Source organism: Rhamphochromis sp. 'chilingali' (assembly GCF_963969265.1).
Source record: "Rhamphochromis sp. 'chilingali' genome assembly, chromosome: 12".
NCBI lineage: Eukaryota > Metazoa > Chordata > Actinopteri > Cichliformes > Cichlidae > Rhamphochromis > Rhamphochromis sp. 'chilingali'.
The window spans coordinates 32778843-32792987 of record NC_137939.1 but is presented as its reverse complement, the minus strand read 5'-3'; the positions used below and the strand labels follow the sequence as shown (position 1 = coordinate 32792987).

General features: G+C 41.9%; 1 protein-coding gene across 2 annotated transcripts in view; it reads right to left on the bottom strand.

Annotated features, from left to right (window-relative positions):
- spryd3 (SPRY domain containing 3) overlaps positions 1-14145 on the bottom strand; it is a 79976-nt gene that overhangs the window by 9915 nt on the left and 55916 nt on the right. For both annotated transcript variants that reach the window (XM_080898508.1, XM_080898509.1), the window contains 2 exons: positions 2171-2290; positions 824-972 (listed from right to left, as the gene is read on the bottom strand). In XM_080898508.1, coding sequence (XP_080754634.1) covers positions 824-972; positions 2171-2290 — 269 coding nt within the window. The remainder of the gene's footprint in view (positions 1-823; positions 973-2170; positions 2291-14145) is intronic.

Below are 14145 nucleotides of genomic sequence, written 5' to 3'. Positions count from 1 at the left end.
GGCTAAGCGGATGGCACTACACAGAAGAGCTACCTCGTCAGGCCAGGACTCTGCAGTCTATTTACACCTACAGGACAGTGGACACTCTGAGCGCACACATCATGGACAGGGAGGAACGCTGGTTTGAGCGGAGAGTCAAGGAAAAGGGAAAGACCATCTCTGAATCGAGGAGTGGGCCTAAGGGTACATCTTTCGCCATCTTACAATGCTGTGATTGCAGCCATTCCCCAACTCATGGCCATTGGTCAATTGTCATTGATCAGTGGCTGTTGATCAAAGGTCATGACAATTTGCATATTAATGATCAAGAAACTGACCTCACAGCCCATTCTTCGTCAGTGGTGCTAGTTTCAGTCATTGAGCAAATGTACTGTTTATAAGGTTGGGGAAACCTGCAGTCAGCTCAGACTGAATGAGTGATAAAACATTTCTCCCACTGCAAACGCTACTTCCAGATGAACAGAATCAATTTTTGGGATTCCCTTACCTGGATGATTGAGCATGCATCAAGACTCCTCAAAGAAGAGCTCTAAAAACACTTCAATCACCAAAACCTCGGTACAATCCTCGGGGATGTTACTACTTAAACTGCTCCAAAAGGTACCGGAAAAAAACGCGAAAGCTTTTTGTTGCACCTGCATCAGCACAGAGCTCTGCTATTCTATCTGTTCTTCACAAGAAGTATCACTGGGGTTCATTAACCAAGGGCAGCACTGAATATCCCCCCCGCCCCAGGCCAAAGACCCTGAACACACATACCTCACCTTACATATATACAGCAAAAATTAAACAAGGTTGTGTTGTGTTTAAAACTGTTCCTCACCGTGACCTTCCTGCCCTCCTGTTCCTGTTCTCCCGCCTCCTCTCCATCCTCCCCCTCCTCCTCCTCCGCCTCGTCATTCAGGTACAGAACATTCTGGACGCTGGCGTGACCTGGGCGGATGTCCAGTCGATCCCAGTCATCTGTGTCCCCTGACGACAAAGCACACACTGTGGGGTTAAGAAGAGGCTGCAGCTTGCTGTACTTCACAGTCATTCCCTAATAAAACCTAAGGTCAGGTAACACAGTGTGATGAGACAGATATGGTTAGATGACATAAGCTGCTGTCTGAGGCCACTTGTAAGTTTGAACATTATTTCTTTCACGTGCAACACATTCCTTAATAGCAGTAAATACAAAAATCCTGGGAAACTGAACAAAATGTAAATAAAAATTAAATGCAAAGTTTAGAAAAAAGAATAATTTGATATTTTTTACATGAAAATGGTACAGTAAGAAGAACTGAGAATATAACAAAATATAGAAGTTGTAAAACTAATAACAGCAGAAATCTTATAATGTTTGAAATTAAATTGCAAAAGATCAACAGTGTGATTGGGTGCAAAAACAGACACAAAGAGGGGTTCACCATTCAAACCTGTGTGGGAAAATAATCTAATATGGGATTTCATCAGCAGCAGTTCATAATATCATTAAAAGAGTCAGTCAACATGAATCTCTATCTGCCAAACAGTTACACTAACTGGCTGAGATCCTGAGCCCCTTAAAGCAGCGGTCCCCAACCCCCGGGCCGCGGACCAGTACCGGTCCGTGAGTCGTTTGGTACCGGGCCACGAGAGTAGAGGCTCAGGTGTGAAATGTATGGTTTTCAGGGTTTTTATCAGTTTTCAGCGTTATTTTGTTATCGTTTTTATCGTTAACGCGGTTTTCCTGGGTCTTTTCACGTGTGTTATGAATAAATCTTCTTTTTTTCGGTACCGGTACTAGTTTTATTTTGTTGTATTTATCCGCGATACCTTAAAGGCCGGTCTGTGAAAATATTGTCGGGCATAAACCGGTCAGTGGCGCAAAAAAGGTTGGAGACCGCTGCCTTAAAACATCAAAAACAGATCTGATTCTGTAGTGGCAATAAGTGCATTTGTTCGTGCATTCTGTTACCTAAAAAATCCACGAAATTGGAATGTTTAAGACTGGAACAGGTACACGACTGTGAACCAGTCGCCTTCTGCACGCCTGATTCTTGCCCTTAAGAAATACTGTCAAGCAATTGTTTCACTAGTTTATTTAAATAACCAGCTTAGATGACGGCATCGATACAATCACGGAGGTGTGTTCAGGACAAACAAACCTCTTTAATGAGTGACAGTGTAATTGCAGCTTTCCTCTCACCTTCCCCGTCCAGGATGTAGTCTCGTGGGAACATGATGCCGCAGCCCATGATGTCGCCTTTGAAGCAGCGAGGACCAAAAGCATCTCCGACTCCGCTGCCGTGAAAGATCTTTCCATCATCTATGAGAGAGTGAGAGAAATAAACTGTAAGCTATCCATTTAACCAGTTTATTAAGAATTTGTTCCTCTGTTTATTTGTGCTCAGGATTTCTGCAGGATTAATTACACTGAACTTTTTTTTCAAACCACAATCATTATGACAAATTATGAAAGCATGACGTGAAACCAGCACCAACAATACAGCCTATAATTATTTCTTACATAATATTCTAGCAGTTTCCTGCAGTATCCAGCACTTTCTAAACATTTAAATAAATTAACGTGACTCGAACCGTGACGGGTAACTCATTAAAAAGCAATAAATACTGCACAATCACTTAAATCTAAGCAAAAAACTGACACTAGTAGCAGCAGGAGTAATAGTAGCAAAGGAACTTTTAGCGTCTCTGGCTTTGTTACTCCAACCCTTAAACATGCAAGCTGCAGCTTGTAACATGATTTTAGCTTCCTTCACACACCAGACAAGTTTAAGTAACCCAAAGAAACAACCACTAATGAGCATACATGAGCACTTGCTCTCAAATGTATCTCCAACTTTCACTTGTGGACACCGCCACAGTTTGCAATCCCTTGTAAATAACTTTTGTGTGACGCATCCTGACAGGGCTGACTGCAGCAGTTCATTGGTGAAATGCTTTTAATTTGTAGGTGTTTAATGAAGAAGTATTTGTAACATAGGCAACAAAGTTTCAAGCTGTAAGGCTGAACTTGAGTGAACTGGACCGCAGTGTTTCTTTTAATGTGTTTACCACAGAGGCCAACGTGTGTACATCCAGCGTAGCGCTAACATACAGGACATCCTGACATTCCAGCAGGATGATGACGTGTAAAGGCGGAAAAAAAACCAGCCACTACTAAAAACACTTTTCTCAAAAGAAGGGGAAAAAAAAGGCATCAACAACATCTAAAGGAAATCACCAAAACAACACACACTACAGTTTCGAGCGACAATGGAAAAACGGGGCAAAAGAAAAACATTGCAGAGGTAGCCTGCAGACAAGCTTTCCTCAAGTGAAGCGGCGTGGCTGCTGCTGGTAAATATTTATGGAGTTGTCATGGGACCCGTCCCCGGCTCAGGATACTGTTTAAACAATCTCTATCTGAGCACCGGGAGGCAGACAGAGACACTGTATCATTACGGCTCCCATGCGGGCCCTTGTCACAACACCACACACTAGGCAAACAGTGGAGCCACGCCGGCATGAGGCGCAGCACAGCTAAAAATAGACGAGCAGGGCTTTGGAGAGCGACAAGGACTGGCGCTAGAGGTGAGCTCGGGTGTGCAAGTCCAGGTTTGGGGCCCACGGTTGGAGCTAGCTGACTGGGAGAGGAAAGGTAGGAAGAGCCTGGCAGAGCATCAAGGGCTGTGGCTGGAGGGATGTTTCCTACAGCAAATTATATATTCTTGCTCACAGTTTGCTGGCAGTTAGTAGATTTGCTATTGCACATCCACAAGAAACATAAAAAAATAATGGAACTGCAGCAGACGCCAAGATATCATAATCTGGATACTTGTGAACTTTATGTGGATGTGTTGTAAGGACAAACATGTTGAAATAAAACAATGAACTCGGCTGGGCGCCATTTGGAAAAATTCTGACTTTCAAAGTCATCAGATCCCAGTGTAACTGCAGCCATTTAAGTTCAAAAATCTACCCAGTGAATTTAAGCATCTCCTCATAATTATCATGAAGGTTTAACAAAAGCAGCCCCATAAATCAACACTCACACCTTTCTCATATCCTCAGTCCAGTTCTTCTCCATAGAGTCTTACACCTGTGTAACAATCGTTGACCTGTGACACACCTTAAGGTCAAGGTCACTGAGACTCATACCCGTGTGGTATGAATTTGAAACTCCTACGTCATCTCATTCTCAAGTTATTGCATTCATAAACTTGGATGTCCACGCTGCCTGGCCACCCGCCCGCCCAGCAGAGTGATGGCAAAACCCCATGAGGCTTTTACGGCTGTAGTGTAAAAACCATAATCAACATGACCATCACTCTTACTATATTTTCCACATATTTGCCCCCCAAAAAGCTCTGCTGCAAAAAATACAGGTGCTCAAAAGTACTGCAATCAGAATTAGTTACTGTGAGCAAATTTAAAGGCTCTGGTTGTTCAGGTAACCATTAAACGCATTTACTGTCCCCTCATTTGCCAACCAGCTGCACCCATTGGTAGTTCATCAAACTCTTGGAATGAAAAGTTGAACCTACTTTGCGTCATCAGCAGTTATGTCACATGACCTTGGTTGAAGCTGCTCAATGTCACTGAGTTTGTTTGCTGCATGGAGTAAACCACTATTTATTTTACTGGTCATAACAAACGTCTTTTTCCGTGGTCTGTGGTCGCTTGTACTGTGTGTCATTGTATTTGTGTGACTGTTTACGTTTGTCATTGTTAAAAGATCTTTTCATCAGGTCACTCTTGAAAAAGTGACTTTTACACAGATAAAAATAATAAAAATAATAGACATATAACTATTACCTATATTTGCCCATATTAGTGTTCAGTTTTTCAGGTATCTGATATTTCTTATTGACCTCTGAAGTGACTGTTGATGTTTTTTGTTTTTCCTTTCTTCAGCTATGAGGTTCAATTTCCTGCGGGATCTGCACACGGGCAACTCTATTGATGGCCTGATGAATGATAAAATGCTTTTTGGTTTCACTAAAACTAACGATGCTCACATCCCTTTTATTGGCCTTTAATATATTTGCTTTTAACCAGTTCAAAGCTAATTTATGGTGGGTGTAAGTGGAAGTTAATGACCCTTAAAGGGGACCTCATCTGCTCATTTCCAGTTCCATGTTTTTATTCCTGGATTCTTAAAGAGTAGCTTTGGATGATTCACGGTTCAAAATGATTATTTATTTTATAGCGGGCCTTTCACTGCATCTGCTGTGTTTTAGTGCAAAAGAGGATGAAAACTGCTATACTGGAAAGGGGAAAAAAGGGCTGGAAAATAGGCAGTTTAAAATTAGCATAGAGGTGTTGACCAAGGAAGCTAAACGAAGCAGCAGATTGGTGATGCTGTTAAACTGGAAGTCTTGATAATAGATTTAGACTGTCAGTAGCTGTCATCACCACCAGGTGTTATATCTACAGCAAGAGCAACAAGAGGGTGAAAAATGGATCTGGGCTCAGGGTTTGGCGCTGGGCCCTCAGAAGGAGAGCTCAGGCTCTGTGGCTCCTGAGCGACTAAGAGCGCCTGGCTGACGACCGAGACCAGCTGGGAAGAGAAAAACTTTCTGGTAACACTAGAGTTTGCCCGGAAAAGAGCGGGCTTCCCTGCCCAGGGAACAATGACTTCACTGATTCCAAAAACATGAAAAATTAAACCTAAATATTTATGTTCTTTCGTGATCCCACACATGCATGTGCACATGCTGCTAAAAATGTACTTCAAATTCCATTTGCAGATGCCGTGTGGGTTTATCACAAACAAAATGCGATAAGCCCACATGGCATCTGCCGTGTGTTAAAACCGCATGGCAGATGCCGTGTGATGATGATATATGATATGACATACATCCTGGGTTCATTTTCCAGTGAGGCCCCAGTTGATGCATATGTGAACAATATACTTCCTTGGTTAGAGAAACTGCACAATTAAGCAATACAGGCAGGGCTGCAGAGTCTCTGCACCAGTGAAGCTATGGTATACCTTGGTGGTTGATGGCAAATGTTCTCAAAGAAATAAGACTTAAAGTAAAGTTTCCATCAGGTAACTCCCCTGTTACGGTCTGGTCCAGATCTGAGGCAGAGGAAGCCTCAGAGGGATGTACAGCTCAGCTGATGGTTTGGTGAGCTGTTGGATTACCTGGATCCAAACTGAGCACCCATGGCAACCTACCAAATCACACTTTTTAATCATGCTGCCAGGAATTTATAAGATAGTGACAGGCTCTAGGATGGTCTTGCCACTTCCTGCTGTGTTTCAAACAGGTGCCTGCAAGTCAGTAGCTTTCAAAGCTTTCGATTTGGTCATTCACAGGTGTCAATATGTGGACCACAGAGTGTTATACTGCATATGCTATAACACAATAACAACAGCATATCAGCTTTTCAACTATTAATACTGTAGTGAAAGAACTGTAGCTCAAGGTTTTTATAACCAACCAAAACTAAACCAAAAATTAAAAAACGAACCTGTTAGGCTCTATCCACACATTTTCCATCCACTTAAATACAGGGAGTGCAGAATTATTAGGCAAGTTGTGTTTTTGAGGAATAATTTTATTATTGAACAACAACCATGTTCTCAATGAACCCAAAAAACTCATTAATATCAAAGCTGAATGTTTTTGGAAGTAGTTTTTAGTTTGTTTTTAGTTTTAGCTATTTTAGGGGGATATCTGTGTGTGCAGGTGACTATTACTGTGCATAATTATTAGGCAACTTAACAAAAAACAAATATATACCCATTTCAATTATTTATTTTTACCAGTGAAACCAATATAACATCTCCACATTCACAAATATACATTTCTGACATTCAAAAACAAAACAAAAACAAATCAGCGACCAATATAGCCACCTTTCTTTGCAAGGACACTCAAAAGCCTGCCATCCATGGATTCTGTCAGTGTTTTGATCTGTTCACCATCAACATTGCGTGCAGCAGCAACCACAGCCTCCCAGACACTGTTCAGAGAGGTGTACTGTTTTCCCTCCTTGTAAATCTCACATTTGATGATGGACCACAGGTTCTCAATGGGGTTCAGATCAGGTGAACAAGGAGGCCATGTCATTAGTTTTTCTTCTTTTATACCCTTTCTTGCCAGCCACGCTGTGGAGTACTTGGACGCGTGTGATGGAGCATTGTCCTGCATGAAAATCATGTTTTTCTTGAAGGATGCAGACTTCTTCCTGTACCACTGCTTGAAGAAGGTGTCTTCCAGAAACTGGCAGTAGGACTGGGAGTTGAGCTTGACTCCATCCTCAATCCGAAAAGGCCCCACAAGCTCATCTTTGATGATACCAGCCCAAACCAGTACTCCACCTCCACCTTGCTGGCGTCTGAGTCGGACTGGAGCTCTCTGCCCTTTACCAATCCAGCCACGGGCCCATCCATCTGGCCCATCAAGACTCACTCTCATTTCATCAGTCCATAAAACCTTAGAAAAACCAGTCGTGAGATATTTCTTGGCCCAGTCTTGACGTTTCAGCTTGTGTGTCTTGTTCAGTGGTGGTCGTCTTTCAGCCTTTCTTACCTTGGCCATGTCTCTGAGTATTGGACACCTTGTGCTTTTGGGCACTCCAGTGATGTTGCAGCTCTGAAATATGGCCAAACTGGTGGCAAGTGGCATCTTGGCAGCTGCACGCTTGACTTTTCTCAGTTCATGGGCAGTTATTTTGCGCCTTGGTTTTTCCACACGCTTCTTGCGACCCTGTTGACTATTTTGAATGAAACGCTTGATTGTTCGATGATCACGCTGCAGAAGCTTTGCAATTTTGAGACTGCTGCATCCCTCTGCAAGATATCTCACTATTTTTGACTTTTCTGAGCCTGTCAAGTCCTTCTTTTGACCCATTTTGCCAAAAGAAAGGACGTTGCCTAATAATTATGCACACCTGATATAGGGTGTTGATGTCATTAGACAACACCCCTTCTCATTACAGAGATGCACATCACCTAATATGCTTAATTGGTAGTAGGCTTTCGAGCCTATACAGCTTGTAGTAAGACAACATGCATGAAGAGGATGATGTGGACAAAATATTCATTTGCCTAATAATTCTGCACTCCCTGTAGTTAATCATAAGGAGAAAGGTGGGGCACAGTTTGGACCAGTCTATTACAGGGCTAAAATATGATGGTAGCCCAGATTCTTTGACAAGAAGTGTGATTAATGAGCAAAAGAACCATTTTTTGAGTATGAAAAGTACAAGATATATGTCATAGCCCCATTTCTATGCCCTACTGTACACCTTAATGTACAGCAAAGTCCAATAACAACAGTCAGTTGATGATCTGATGTTCTCGTTTTCCTTGTGAATATAACAGTGTGAGTTGTGGATGTGGATTCTTATCATGAAGGTATTTTCTAGATCTTTCCTTCACTGCATAGCTGCTATTGCATAACTGTTATGTACTTCATGTACACTTATTATCAGATCAGTTTAGGCAGTTGTGGCTCAGGAAGTAGAGCACGTTGCTGTCTTACCATAAGGCTGGTGGCTCAATCTCCAGTTCCACAAGCCTGAGTCCTCTTTGGGTAGGATACCCAACTCCAAATGAGTCCTCAAAGGTATAAAATAAAGAGCCGTATACAAGATACAAAGTAAGTACCCACCTACTGTACACAACAATCATCTATTAAACCATTAATAACCAATGTACAGTTAACAGGAGATATTATTTGGTGGTGAGAGTCTCAACTCCACATGTTGCATCATCTCTAAAGCACCCCCAACATGGGACATGCTCTCATGGCTACAACTGCGAGTGTCACCGGTGGCTGGAGGCTCTCCCAGTTGGCATTTGGTGAGAAACTAATAAAAACTAAAAATCTCACAGAAACTACAGCTAATGATGTAAAGTGACAAAGTCCACATAAAGACAAAGCTGTGTGTGAAGGGATCAAACATGGGACTTTTACCAATGAGTCTGGGTTTTGTGTCCCATGTGAATCTAAAAGTGAGCGTGGAGTTTTTATTTTTAGACTTACTGGACTTATTATTTTAAAAAAATCTGTTGCCAAATGAGTATGGTTAGGTTTAGGTAAAAAAAAAAACTGCTTTGTTAGGCTTAAGCACGAATACTACTTGGATTTGTTTAGGAAAAGTTCATGGGTTTGCATTAAAATAGACTCTTTCACAATCTTACCCATGTATTAAAAAGCCTTTCTGGCTTGGCTTTCAGGCAGAAAGCCCTGAAGGCAAAATTCTCCCACGTGTGGTGTTTCTTCCCAATCGGCAAAGCTATGACATTGCAAAACGTGATCAGTCAGTTCCAGTGACGATGCTGTAGCAACGCTGTTGTTGACACCGTTGTAGGGACAACATCATCAACACCAGCACATCTTCAGGTGTTTCTACGATATATAGTGGTACTAATGTGATGTTTAATATTTTGGTGGTTTTTAAGCTGATTAATGGATCAAGATTTAAACAAATATTTTCATTTTTTAGGTTACCTTTTCAAATACTATGTGGCTAAATCTTTTCCAGTTTGACTCTCTCTGGGTTTTGGTTGGAAAAAGAAAGAATTTGGAAAATTTTCAATATTTATGACATTTTACACACGAAGTAAAACAACATCTGAAAAAAGTGGATGATATGTGGTGGGTTAAAATTAGTCATGGCCGCATGAACATAATGCAGATACTGTACATGTGCAAACATGCTGGAAGGTTGACTGAGGAATATAATCCCCTTACAGCCAAAAACCATGAGTCAGTCAATTAATTAGTTCAAGCACTTTGAGAGAAAGATGGCAACAACTTTAATAATCCCCTGACTGAGCAAATGACTATTCTGCTTTTCCTAATTTTCTTTAAAATGTATAATGTTACAATGGTAGATGGTAATACTAAGCATAACAACTCTTTAAGGCTCAGTTTTCAGGTAATATTCTGGTCTTGGATCTCTATGATCTCACAGATGGGTTCTCCCTAATATTTAATGGGGTCATTCCATCTCAAATCATCAAAGTTTTTAGAGTATTATCTGTTCAACCATCTCTGATGAGCCTAAAAATGTTATTGTCCTACGTTTAAACACATACAATTTTTTTGTAAAATTGTCTTTGTCTTATTTTTCTTTTCTTTATTTATCTCACAAACAGCTTCTGTCCCTGGGCCATTCAGAATGCCATTAAACACTCTCCCCCAACACCCCACCCCTGCTCACCTACCTCACCAATCCGAGCCATGGTATGAGTAACCCCCATCACTTTGGCCAATCACACACAGACTCTATGTAGACCAAGTCTTTTCTTTGCACTACTTCCAAGCACTAAGAACTATTTTGTTCTCTATTGTGTCCCATTCTCTTATGTTTTCTGATATATTTCAGGCCTGGTAATTGAACAAAATGACTCAGTCTGGTTAGTGAGGGTTGTCTCGATCTATGCAGCTACCTTTGGAAAAGCCTGGAAACTATCCTAGTTGTCGTGAAAACCATGTCTTTATCAATATATGCTGAGGATAAAACCTTGTCATTATGGGTGCAAGGGAGGTCATAAAATGTTGTCTTTATGGGGGAAAGAGTTAAAGGAGCATGAGCTAAAACAGCTTCTTTCAAATAGGAGGAATTCAGTCAACCTCTAAATGTACATTATTCAGGCTTTAGTGCTCTCACTTCTCAGTCAGTGTGAATGGAGTGATGTCATACACTATGCTTGCACTGCTCACACTAAAAAGTTCAGCCAATCACATCACATTATGAAACTATCATGGGAGAGCGGTGGGCTTTTTTGTGTAGCTCAGCATCAAAATCTAAGAGGCATTGATCTTTGCTTTAGTAATAAGCCTGCTCTATATGAACAAAGTTAGTAAGAGGGAGCTAACTAGTCCAACCTATGTATTGAATTCTGATTGGAACAAACATTCCCAAAGCCTTGGAACCTCTGGAAGTGGTGTGTAGTGTTGATGGAGGACCGTATGCCGTAAGGACAAGGCTTGGCTGGACCATCAATGGACCACTTTCAGGAAACTGTGAAGCTACAAGTGATCAGAAGCATCCACAAGTTACAGTCAACAGAATTTCTGTTGTCACGCTGGAGGAGCTTTGGCAGCAACAGTTCAAGAATGACTTTCCTGAGAGCAAAGCTGATGAGCAGGTTGGATGGTCAAGAGAGGATCAGAGATTTCTGGAAATAGTGACTAACTCTGCCAAATATGTGGGTGGTCATATCCAGATAGCATTACCTTTTCGGAATGCCAGTATCAGTATGCCAAACAATAAGAAAGTTGTTCAACAACGTCTGCGCTTTCTACAAAAGAGATTTAAGAGAGACACAGTGTTTCATACTGAGTACAAAGTGTTCATGAATGAGCTTCTGGCTAAAGGATATGCTGAAAAGGTCCCGGAAGAGGAGATCAATCGCAATGATGGCAAGCTGTGGTATATACCACACCATGGTGTTTACCATCCGACCAAGAAGAAACTCAGAGTTGTGTTTGACTGTGGAGTGAGTTATCATGGAACATCTTTAAACTCCCAACTCTTACAAGGACCTGATCTTACAAGCTCTTTAATAGGAGTGATCACAAGATTCAGGAAGGAGCCAGTTGTAATTATGGGAGATATTGAATCCATGTTCCATCAAGTCATGGTTCCAGCTGAAGATAAAGATCTATTGAGATTTCTCTGGTGGCCTAAAGGTGATCTGGAACAACCAACATCTGAATACAGGATGAATGTACATCTCTTCGGGGCAACTTCGTCACCAAGTTGTGCCAACTTTGCACTCAGAAAGTGTGCGGATGATTTTGGACATCTCTACAGTGAGGAAGCTGTGAAGAAGTTGTTGCACTGTTTTTATGTGGACGATTGTCTTGTGTCCGTTGAAACTGATGAGGAAGCAGTGTTAATGTACCACGAGTTGGTTTCTTTGTGTGCCAAAGGAGGATTTTTGCTCAAAAAGTGGATCACCAACAAGCCTGGAGTGCTGGAATCAATTCCTGAAAGTCACAGAGCCACAGGAATGAAAGAGTTGAACATGGAATTGGATTCCTCAATGATCGAGCGAGTTTTGGGCGTGGAGTGGTGCATAAAATCAGACTCTTTTAAGTTCAAGATTGTGCTCAAGGACAGACCGCTCACCAGAAGAGGAATCCTTTCAATTGTCAGTTCTATCTACGATCCTCTTGGAATGCTAAGTCCTGTGGTCTTAACTGCTAAGAAAATCCTAAGAGATCTATGCCAGGAAGGAATCGGCTGGGACGATAACGTACCAGAGCTGTTTTCCAAAAGATGGTTAACATGGCTCCAGCAGCTCCAGCTATTGAGCAAGTTTGAAGTGAGTCGTTGTCTGAAACCTGATGGATTTGGAGAAATCACGAGTGCTCAGTTGCACCATTTCTGTGATGCCAGTGAGGATGGGTATGGAACAGTGACCTACCTGCTGATTGAAAACATTTGTTCAGAACGACACTGTGCGTTTGTTATGGGAAAAACTCGTGTCGCTCCTCTTAAATCCTTTACCATCCCGAGAATGGAGCTCATTGCAGCAACCATGGCCAGTCGATTGGATGTACTCTGGAGGAAAGAGCTGCAGATGGAACTTCTGGATTCTGTGTTTTGGACAGACAGTGCTTCTGTTCTTAAATACATCAGGAGTGAGACTTCAAGATTCAAGGTTTTTGTGACCAACAGAGTTTCACAAATCTTAAGAGTTTCATCTTCCTCGCAATGGAGATATGTGGACACTGCCAGTAATCCAGCAGATATGGCCTCAAGAGGAGTGAAAGTCGATGTTTTTATGAAGAATACAAAATGGTTGTTTGGGCCTCAGTATCTTCTACAATCTAGGAGTGAATGGCCTGTCTACCCAGATGACATCAGTCTGCTTGCATCTGATGATCCTGAGGTAAAAACAGTTGCCACAGTGAGTGTTGAGCAAGCTGGAGAAATTCTGTTACTCGCTTGTTTAAACATTTTTCCACCTGGACACGTCTTAAGAAGTCAGTGGCATGGCTGTTAAAATTTAAGGACTTGCTTCTGTCCTTTGTGAAGAAAAGGAGAGAATTGTGTTCAAGCTTACCACAGCCAGTGGTCACCAAAGAGCAACAGAAATCATTTGTGGAAGAAAAGCTGAGGAACTTTAAGAGGACATCTGTGATTAAGAATCTTACAGTGGAAGATCTGGACAAAGCTGAGGTTGTCATTATCAAGTTCTGTCAGAGGAGGAGATTTTCCTTGGAGCTTGTGAATCTGGAGAAGGGACAACCCATTATAAAATCAAGTCCTCTAAGAAGACTCTGCCCACAGCTGCAAGATGGAATTCTCAGAGTCGGTGGGAGACTCAGTAGATCATTGATGCCAGTTGAGGTGAAACATCCCATAATACTAGCAAAGGATCAACACATTTCCGAGCTCTTGCTTAGACACATACATCAGGAAGTTGGACATGGTGGTTGTAACCACATGCTGTCTAAGCTAAGAGAAAAGTACTGGTTGATTGGAGCTAGTACAGCAATAAGAAAAGTGTTATCTAAATGTGTCATCTGTCGACGTCTTAATGCTCCACCAGTGAATCAACAGATGGCGGATTTGCCCAATGAAAGAATCATTCCAGATGAACCTCCATTCACGCGGGTGGGAGTGGATTACTTCGGACCCTTCAGTGTAAAAAGTAGGAGGAGCGTGGTGAAGAGATACGGTGTTATATTCACCTGCCTTGCTATCCGTGCTGTTCACATTGAGGTTGCTCCATCACTGGATACTGACTCTTTCATTAATGCGTTCAGACGTTTCAATGCAAGAAGAGGTCAGGTTCGAGAACTGCGTTCTGACAACGGAACCAATTTTGTAGGTGCTGAACGTGAACTTAGAACTGCCATTGAACATTGGAACCAGGTAAAAATCAATGACGTCTTTCTGCAAAAGGGAGTTAAATGGACCTTTAATCCACCTGGAGGTTCACATCACGGAGGAACCTGGGAGCGACTGATAAGACTGGTTCGCAAAGTACTTAATTCCATAATGAAAGTACAAAACCTGGATGAAGAAGGTCTTCATACTGTACTTTGTGAGGTTGAAGCCATCATTAACAGCCGCCCAATGACCAAAGCCTCAATGGATCCTAACGACCTGGAAGCTTTGACCCCTAATCATCTTCTTCTGTTAAAGACCTCACCGATATTACCACCAGGAGTATTCCATTCCACTGATATGTAC